Below are 10,919 nucleotides of genomic sequence, written 5' to 3' on the forward strand. Positions count from 1 at the left end.
GCCCTCAGGGAAATGACCAGCTTCGCTCGCCTTCAACCTGCCGCAGACGGCTCTCCTCATGAGGTGAACCTACTCCGTGCCCTTTGGATACGCCGTTTACCTGAACCTGTACGCGCTGCCATACCCGATGTCAATAGTTTACCCATAAAGGACTTGATGACCAAAGCAGACGCCCTTATGGACAGCCACTTCAAGACCTCCATCAACGCCTCCACCCCTGACGACGAGGATGCCTATTCAACGTCAACCGAAGCTGACATGAATGCCGTAGGACATACACGCCTACCCCGTGACGTGCCGAAGCAGCGACAAAGCCGCCCACCAATCACCAATCGCTCGCGCCCCAACGAACGACTTCTACAGCCACTTACTACCTCCCATCCGCCGCAGTTTTGCTACTACCACTTCAGATTCGGGGCAACCGCGAAGAAATGTGCCAAGGATTGTCAGTGGCCAAAAAACGTGTAAGTAGGCCATCGCTTGTGGCGGTGGCCTCCCGTGTTTCTAATCTTTTCTTTTTACAGGATGCAGGAACGGACGTGTGATTTTTGGTAGACACGGGTGCTTGTCGTTCTCTTTTGCCAAGGAAACTCTTCAAGGCACAACGTAGTCTGTCTACATCTGCCGACGTCCGCTTGGTAGCTGCCAACGGATCTGCGATATCCACCTACGGTTACAAGAACCTCACATTATCGTTCGGAAACGGTAAATTCAATTGAAAGATTCTCGTTGCTGACGTCACAATGCCAATCCTTGGTGCGGATTTCCTCTCTCATTTCCACCTTCTGGTCGATGTCGCCCACCGACGATTGGTCAACGCAGACTCGTACTTGTCGACACCTCTTCTACCTGCCCCCTCTAACCTCGCTCTCCACATCAGCGCACCCACGGATGCCTACGCCCACCTCCTCACGTCGTACCCGGAAGTTTTCCGTCCAGAACTTCGCCAAACGCCCACGGTTCCTGCCAAGCACGGTATTTATCACCATATCGAGACGACGGGACCCCCAGTCTTCGCAAAATTCAGACTTCTGGCACCGGAACGATTGGCAGCTGCCAAACAGACGTTCGCCGGAATGGAGGAAATGGGCCTTTGCCAAAAGGCCTCCAGCCCATGGTCGTCACCCTTACACATCGTTCTGAAGAAAGACGGCTCCCTCCGTCCGTGCGGGGATTACAGGCGCCTGAACATGCAAACAGAACCGGATCACTACCCCCTCCCAAACATTGCCGACGTGACCTCCTACCTGCACAAAGCGAAGGTTTTCTCTACGCTCGACCTCCTAAAGGGGTATTATCAGGTGCCTATGAACCCAGAGGACATCCCCAAGACCGCCATCACCACTCCGTTTGGTACATACACCTTCAATTACTCCTGTTTTGGCCTTCGTAATGCTGGGGCAACGTTTCAACGTCTCATGGATGGCATCTTAGGGGACCTCCCTTTCTGTGTATGTTATGTGGACGACATACTTGTGTTCTCCTCCTCAAAAGAGGAACACCTCCGTCACCTGCGCATCGTGCTCGACCGCCTGCAACAAAATGGCCTTGTAGTCCGGTACGACAAGTGTACCTTTGGCGCCAACGAAGTGTCGTTCTTAGGGCACCGTATCACTCCTGAAGGAGTCCATCCCCTCCCTGAGAAGGTAGCAGCCGTTCAAAACTTCCCCGCGCCCTCGACCGTCAAAGCTCTGCAGGAATTCTTGGGCCTGATCAACTATTATCACCGTTTTCTGCCAGCCATTGCCTCCACTCTTGCTCCCCTCTACGCCTCCCTCAAGGGCAAGCCAAAGGACCTGAAGTGGGGTCCCCTTCAAGAAGCAGCCTTCTGCAATGCAAAGAAGGTCCTATCAACTGCTGCGGCTCTCACTTTTCCTATCCCACACGCCCCTCTCCTTTTCTCCACCGATGCCAGCGACGTTGCTATTGGTGCAGTACTCGAGCAGGTGGTCAAAGGCTCTCCCCGCCCATTGGCCTTCTTCAGCAAAAAACTGTCCAAGGCAGAATCGGGTTATTCTACCTTCGATCGAGAATTGCTGGCGGTGCACTTGGCTGTCCGTCACTTTCGCCATTTCTTAGAAGGTACGCCCTTCGTCATTCGCACAGACCACATGCCTCTGGTGCACGCCTTCACACAACAGTCGGACGGCTGGTCCGCCCGTCAACGACGACATCTCTCCGCCGTGGCTGAATACAATTGCACCCTTCAATACGTCCCTGGTAAAATTAATCCCGTTGCCGATGCCCTGTCAAGAAACACGTTGGCTGCCGTTCAACTGGGATTGGATTACAACGCCCTGGCTGAAGCCCAACGACAGGATCCAGAGTATCAAGCTTGTAGGACATCCTGCTCGTCCCTCCATTGGGAAGATTTTCCCCTCGAAGATTCCAACACCACCCTCCTCTGTGACATCAGTACTGGTAGACCGCGACCTTGGATTCCTGCTCCCATGCGCCGACAGGTGTTTGATTTCATTCACGGCCTTTCACATCCCTTGTGCCGTTCTACTGCACAGCTGCTGAAGGCAAATTTCATTTGGCATGGCATTTCTAAGGATGCTAAGGATTGGGTCCGCGCCTGTACTTCTTGCCAAACTTCCAAAGTACATCGACACACGGATTCAGGAGTGGGCACCTTTCCTCAACCTCAGCGTCGTTTCGCACACATTCACGTCGACGTTGTAGGCCCCCTACCCACATCACAAGGACATCGTTACCTGTTTACCGTCATCGACCGCTCCACTCGTTGGCCTGAAGCCATTCCCATGGAAACTGCAACGTCCGCCTCATGTACATCTGCCTTACTCTCTGGATGGATTTCAAGATTCGGTATCCCTGAGCATATTACTTCTGACAGGGGAACCACTTTCACCTCTCAATTGTGGACGTCATTAGCGAATCTCCTGGGCATCACCCTACATCAGACAACGTCCTACAACCCCGCTGCCAATGGAATGGTTGAACGTTTTCATCGCACTCTCAAAGCAGCTTTGATGTCCCGCTGCAAGGATTGCAACTGGTTTACTCAGCTTCCTTGGGTCCTCCTGGGACTAAGGACCACTCCTAAAGACGCCCTCGACGTCTCGGCAGCTGAAATGGTGTATGGCGACCCGTTGGTTGTCCCTGCCGAATTTTTTCCTTCTACAACCTCCTCCGACGATCTCCAGCGCATACGTCATGTCGTGGGAAAATTTACTCCATGCCGCCAGACTTACAAGCCCCCAGCGAATCATCACATATCAACGGACTTGCACTCTGCAACGCACGTCTTCCTGCGCAACGACACTAGCTAGCCACCACTAACGCCCCCTTATACGGGCCCTTTCCTTGTGATCCGACGCAGTCCGAAAGCATTCCTATTAAACATTCGTGGCAAAGAAGACTGGGTCTCCATTGATCGTCTAAAACCTGGTTATCTTCTGCCAGATGACCCGCCTACAGTTCGCCTCTCTAGATCAGGGCGCCCTATTTAACATGTACAGTATGTCATTTTTAGGGGAGGAGCCATGTACCAACCGTGTTTCACACAATTTTACATAATTCCTTTTGTATATATTATGCTTGTATCTGCGCTCTTCCCTCGCACTAAAAAGAACCTGAATGATCATGTCTCCGTTTTGCTCTGTAACATTGTCTGTCTCTCGAACATGTCATGTTCTGTTGCCTTGAGGTTTTGTATATAAAGGAGTGTGTTCCTTAATAAACAGCTCAGTCGATTGCATCCTGCCTTTGAGTTTGCAACCCTTTCTCGGCCGTCACACTAAAGAAAAAAAATTGAAAAACTGGTCAAAATGGAGGAGCCGATACACCATGCAAGTATAAATACCTTTCAGGATAGCCACTTCAACTGAAGGGAGGACAGTAAAGATGGTTTTGAAAAGTATAAGTATCAGATAAGGAAAAGACAACTTCCTGATAAACCACCAGGCATCCATGGCCTTTCTATTAAGCCTGCCAAAAATACCATTTCAAAAAAACTAGGGGAAGAAAAAAATAAGAGAGTATAGAGTGCGCAAGTGTACTCTCAAGCAAGAGGAGGTATATATATATATATATATATATATATATATATATATATATATATATATATATATACATATATATATATATATATATATATATATATATATATATATATATACATACATATATATATATATATTTATATATATATATATATATATATATATATACATATATATATATATGTATATATATATATATATATATATATATATATATATATATATATATATATATATATATATATAAATGTATATATATATGTATATATACATATATATATATATATATATATATATATATATATATACATATATATATGTATATATATATATATATATTATATGTATATATATACATATATATATATATATATATATATATATATATATATATATGTATATACATATATATATATATATATATATATATATATATATATATATATAAATGTATATATATATATATATATATATATATATATATATATATATATATATATATATATATATATATATATATATACATATATATATACATATGTATACATATATATATATATATATATATATATATGTATATATTCATATATATATATATATATACATATATATATATATATATATATATATATATATATATATATATATATATATATATATATATATTGTCGAGGAATGCTGTGCTGCCATCTCTTGGCTATGTTTTCACTCCATGGACTAAAGTTATTTCTGTTTGTTTGGTTGTCCTTGATTTGTTTTTCTTTCTTAACATGGAGAGTCCCCGGCATTTCTCTAATCACTACCTGACACCTAGCCATCCATAACAGTAAGTACTAAAAAGACACCTTTTCATAAATTGTTTCATGTATTAGTGTATTATATAATGTGTGTTAAAGTGATTAAGTGTTCACAAGTGTGTACTGTATAAATAATGAAGATTGTTTGTGAATTGGAAATGTAATATGTCAACCTGTGGTTAAAAGCTTAAAATGTTTAAACAATGTTTTCAATGTTTCACTTCATTGTGTAATTGACTGCATCTTCTGCAGTCAAGAAATCAACTATATTATATAAAGTTTTTAGCTGTAAATATGTTTATATTTTGCAGAACTCCTTAGACCTGGATTAGTCCTTAGACCTGGATTAGTCCTTAGACCTGGATTAGTCCTTAGACCTGGATTAGTCCTTAGACCTGGATCAGTCCTTAGACCTGGATCAGTCCTTAGACCTGGATCAGTCCTTAGACCTGGATCAGTCTTCTGCATACTTGGTCCTAAACCTTAGACTCTTGGTCATCGGATCTTGAAATATTTCATCTTGACACAAGTGATTCTTCGTCAGACTGTAATCAAGTGCAGTACTTTTCCTGATCCTGATTATACGTGCTAGATGTTCAATATATCTATATATTATTATGATTCCTGGTGTTAAACATGAAGTTTGTTAATTTTGTTTGTTTCAGTCTGTAAATATATTTCAAGTTAATAGAATTTTTCATGTTATACCTTTATATCAAAATATTAAACAAGGAAACTTAAAAGTGAACAGTCAAATATGTCTTTAAAAGAACCAGAGTTCATGGCATATAAAATCTAAAGACCATAACTCGACAATTGGCGCAGTGAGTAGGATAACTGTTCATGAATGTAATGTTTTCTGTTTTCTGTTGTGTTAAGTATGTACCAGGACTTGATAAGAGAAGTGTCGGACTTGGACACCAGGTATTTGTTGGTTTCTAATGGAGTCTTGTTTCTTCCCTTTTGATTCTATGGAAGTAAGGTAAGACCTTGAAATTGTTAAAAAGGAGTTTGTTATGGTAAATTTGTGGCTGGTGGTATGTCGCTGTCCTGTTTGTGACTTAAAATATTTATTTTTGTGTTGTAATGCGTTTTTGTATAGAGCGTTAATTAAGAGGTTAAATATCTTGATTATATGCTTGCAATAACTTTTGCATTAGTATTATTATAATTGCATTAATTAGAGGTTGAGTATCTGATTAAATGCTTAATTTTTGTGTACGTTCTTAAACTTATATAAAGTTGTTTGCGCAAGTTGTTTACAGCAATACATTATGAATTAGTTTTGAGATTCGGTGTTTGCTAACAATGTAACTGCGTTAGTCTTATAATGGGCTTGTTTAAGTGACTAGTTCTTAGCAGTCTGTTAAATAATTTATGCGTGGGTCAAAGTTAAACTTCGCCTTTATTAGGTATTGTTTGAATTTTCCAATGTTTGATTACTCGCGTAGTGTAATTTTCTAATCGTCGTTCACTGGTTTTCAAGGGAATACAACTTGGACGTATGTTTATTTATCGTGTGTAAATTTTTAATTTTCATTATGGATGTTAAACCATTAATTGACAGTGCAATTAAACAAGGCCTTACTGGTACTCAAATTGATGAATTTGTACATAGACAGTTAAAGCTTCAGATAGAATATGACGAGATCCGAAAGAAAGCAGACGAAGAAAGAGAAGAAAGAGTCGCAAAGCGTGAGTTAGATAAACTAGAGAGAGAGAGAAAGAAAGCAGACGAGGAGAGAAAACATGAATTTGAGTTACTTAAATTGAAATCTAGTCCTGATTACACTCCAGATCCTAATCCCATTGTTGATCCCTTAAGGTCTTCTTTGCCTAAAATTCCACCATTTGACGAGACCGTAGACGAAATAGACTTGTACATAGATCGCTTTGAGAGATTAGCGAAATTTTACAAATGGAAAGAAGATGATTATTCAATGTTATTGGGAACTCTATTGCGTGGTAGAGCTTTGAAAATTTATTGTAGCTTGTCTAGCGATATTGTCAATAACTTTGTTTCACTTAAGAAAGCTCTGCTTAAAGCTTTTCACATAAATTCCAATGTATATCGAAGGAAGTTTAGAGATTCTATTATTGATACTGACGAAAGTTTTGTACAGTTCAATTGTAAATTGGGACAATATTTTGATAAGTGGTTGGAACTTGCAAATGTAGAGAAAAATTATGAATCTGTTAGAGATTTTATGATTTTTGATCAAATGTTGTCTAGTTGTTCTCATGATCTTCGTTCATTTTTGCTAGAACAGTCACTTCAGAATTCATGTCAACTTGCTGAGAGTGCAGATAGATATCTAGTTGCTCATGGTATGAAGAAATGCCGTAAGAGTAATGATAAGATTCCCTCTAAACCTCATGCTAAACTTCTTGCTGATAATATTTCAAAGTCTCCTAAAGTTTCGAATTCGGTAACTAAATCTGATTCTAATGTTAAATGTCATCATTGTGGTGAAGTTGGTCATATTCGTCCTAATTGCCCTGTGTACAAATTAAATAAGAAATCTGATAAAGTAGTGCCTAAAATAGGTGTAGTACTTGGCCGTGAAGAAAAATTGCATAATTGTGTAACTGATACCGATGGAAAGATTTTTGATCAGTCAGTTGAGATAGTTTTTGATACTGGGTGCAATACCGTGGTTGTTAGAGATACATTAGTACCTTTAAATTACCCTCGAGGCAGAAAAGTGAAAATTTATGACTATCTTGGTAGACCTTTGTACCTAAATACAGTGCATACAATTGTTGAGTCTAAATTCTTCTCTGGTAAAGTTAAAGCTATTGTTGCCCCCATACGTTGCGCAGATGTCATTATTTGTCTTATACCTGGACTTAAACATAATGTTGATGCAGGTTTAAGTTTAATAAACGGTGATGAGTTTGTTTCTGATCGTAACGTTAATGTAGTAACGAGAGCAAAAGCTAAGGATAAAGTAAAGGAACGTCCTATGTTTAGTAATCTTGAATCTTTGGATAAGGAATATGGTCTTAATTCTGATGAATTTAGTGAGTATCAAAAAGAATGTCCTTCACTTGCTAGTATCCGTAAGTTGCTTGATAACGAAGAAAGTGTAACGTTAAAATGTCGGACAGTTAAGTACGTAAATATTGGAGATTTAATATATCGCAAGTGTCTTGAAAGTAGTAAACCTGAAGATGTGGGAAAATTAGTTAGTTGTGCCAGTTCAGTACCGTAATTTAGTAATGAAGTTAGCACATGAGTCTTTGTTGGCGGGACACTTTTCATCTCGTAAGACTATAGATAAGATCATGCAGAAATTCTATTGGCCGAGGGCAAGCTTAGATATACATAGATTTTGTAAATCTTGTCATTCGTGTCAAAAGTTCAGCAGTAAACCAAAGAAAGTACCTTTAGTGCCAATGCCCATTGTGAATGAACCTTTTTCACGTATTGCTATTGATCTAGTTGGTCCTATCACTCCTTGTACTAAGAAAGGTCATAAGTATATTCTTACGGTGATAGATATGGCTACTCGGTATCCCGAAGCAGTTGCTTTACGCAATATTGATAGTTTCTGTAGCGGAGGCATTAATGGAGATATTTTGTAGAGTTGGTATACCCAAAGAAATCCTTAGTGATCGTGGCACTCAATTCAAGTCTGATCTTATGTCTGAAACTAATAAATTATTATGTATCAAAGCCATTTACACCAGTCCTTATCATGCATCTTGTAACGGAATGGTTGAACATATGAATGGAACTTTGAAAAATATGCTAAAGAAAATTTGTATTGATAATCCGAATGAATGGGATAAATACATTAATGTTGCCTTATTTGCATATCGTGAAATTCCAAATGATAGTTTAAAGTTCAGTCCTTTTGAATTGCTGTACGGTCGAAATGTAAGAGGTCCATTACATATTTTGCATGAATTGGTATCTAATAATAGTATTGATGGAGAATTAACTACTAGTTATCAATACATAATTAACCTTAGAGATAAATTGCAGAGCATGGCTGAAGTTGCAGTAAATAATGCCAAGGTTAGTGCCAAGAAATATAAAGAGTATTTTGATAAGAAAACCACCTCTCGTAAATTCAAAGTTAATGATGAAGTTTTGGTTATGCTTCCAAATAGTTCAAATAAATTCCTTATGCAATGGAAAGGTCCATATATAATCACTGATGTCCATTCTAATGGTGTTGATTACTAAATCAAAGTAGGAAATAGATTAAAGTTATATCATGCAAATATGCTTAAGACTTATCATAGAAGATCTAAGGTTAGTGTAATTCAACAAGAAGTAAATGATCTTTTAAATTCATCAAATTTGTTTTCAGCTCTTCAAGCTGAAGTACAGCCTGTTATTGCCATTACTGACATTAATTGTTGTGAATTGCCATCAAGAGATGAAGACTCTGGTAATTATAACTTTTGTGAATCTTTGTCATCTGATAAAATTAATGATCTTGAATGTTTATTGAAGTCATTTACAGACGTCATGAGTGATACACCTGGTCGTACTAAGACTATTTCTCATAATATAAAATTGCAAAGTGATGAACCAGTCAGAGCTAAGAATTACCCAATTCCTTTAAGTTTGCTCGATGAATTCAATAAGGAGGTAGATAGAATGATTGATATGGATATCATTCAACCTTCAACTTCTGATTATTGTTCACCTGTTGTTATTGTACGAAAACCTAATGGAAGTATACGTTTATGTGTTGATTTTAGAGCTCTTAATAAATATTCTGAATTTGATGCAGAACCGATGCCTAGTATAAATGACGATTTACATAAAATGAATGGCGCTAAATATTTTACTGAATTAGACCTATGTAAGGGGTACTGGCAGGTTCCATTAGATCCTAGAGCTATGAAATTTACAGCTTTTTCTACCAAGTATGGGTTAATGGAGTTTAAAGTGATGCCATTTGGTCTTAAAACCGCATTTGCAACATTCGTGAGATTGATGCGAAAAGTGTTGTCAGGATTAGCAAATGTATCTTGTTATTTTGATAACATTGTTATTTTCAGTAAATCCTGGAGTAATCATCTAAATCATATTAAGTTAGTTCTTTCAAGACTTCGTGACCATGGCCTAACAGCTGGTCCTGAAAAATGTTTCTTTGCATTCAATGAAATAAAGTATCTTGGGTATAAACTAGGAAATAACTGTTTATCACCTATTAGGTCCAGAGTAGATGATATTGTTAATATGCCTGTTCCAACAACAAAGAAGGACTTACGTTCATTTATGGGAACATTAGGATATTACAACAGATTTATTCCAAACTTTTCTATTTTGTCTGCTCCAATTAATGATTTATTGAAGAAAAACTGTAGTAATAAATTGAATTGGTCTGATAATCAACTTAAATGTTTCAATGATCTTAAAGCTCATCTTTTAAAATCTCCTATCTTGATGTTGCCTGATGTAGAAAAGAAGTTTTATTTGCGAACAGATGCGTCTTATCATGGTTTGGGTGCTGTTATATTGCAGGATCATGATGGTGTGTTTAAACCAGTTTGCTATGCAGGTAGGAAATTAAATAAATCTGAATTAAATTACTCCACTATTGAAAAAGAACTGTTTGCTATTGTTTGGGGAATAGAAAGATTTAAAGAATTTTTGTATGGCAAAGAATTTGTTCTTCAAACTGATCATGCACCTCTTAAGTATCTTAGTAGTATGAAAAATAAGAATGACCGCCTTATGCGTTGGGCATTAAGTTTGCAACCATATTCTTTCTTTATCGAATACATAAGAGGGTCTGATAATGTGTTCAGATATGATCAGTAGATGCATATAGTTTTCTTTTGTTGCCTGTCGTTCAAACTTAGTAGGGGGGTTTGTCGAGGAATGCTGTGCTGCCATCTCTTGGCTATGTTTTCACTCCATGGACTAAAGTTATTTCTGTTTGTTTGGTTGTCCTTGATTTGTTTTTCTTTCTTAACATGGAGAGTCCCCGGCATTTCTCTAATCACTACCTGACACCTAGCCATCCATAACAGTAAGTACTAAAAAGACACCTTTTCATAAATTGTTTCATGTATTAGTGTATTATATAATGTGTGTTAAAGTGATTAAGTGTTCACAAGTGTGTACTGT

General features: G+C 38.3%; 1 protein-coding gene across 2 annotated transcripts in view; it reads left to right on the top strand.

Annotated features, from left to right (window-relative positions):
- Positions 1-4,703: 4,703 nt before the first annotated feature.
- The window catches only part of LOC137625831 (uncharacterized), a 6,631-nt gene continuing 415 nt past the window's right edge, over positions 4,704-10,919 (top strand). The window contains exons 1-2 of one of the 2 annotated variants that reach the window (XR_011040919.1): positions 4,704-4,851; positions 5,134-5,804. Coding sequence is in view for 1 of the 2 variants with exons in the window: in XM_068356724.1 (XP_068212825.1) it covers positions 6,364-8,037 (1,674 nt within the window). In the remaining variant the exon portion in view is untranslated. Of the gene's footprint in view, positions 4,852-5,133; positions 5,805-6,363; positions 9,226-10,919 lie in introns of those variants that run through there. The other variant, XM_068356724.1, reaches the window with a different exon arrangement.

The sequence above is a fragment of the Palaemon carinicauda genome, chromosome 2 (assembly GCF_036898095.1).
Source record: "Palaemon carinicauda isolate YSFRI2023 chromosome 2, ASM3689809v2, whole genome shotgun sequence".
Lineage (NCBI taxonomy): Eukaryota > Metazoa > Arthropoda > Malacostraca > Decapoda > Palaemonidae > Palaemon > Palaemon carinicauda.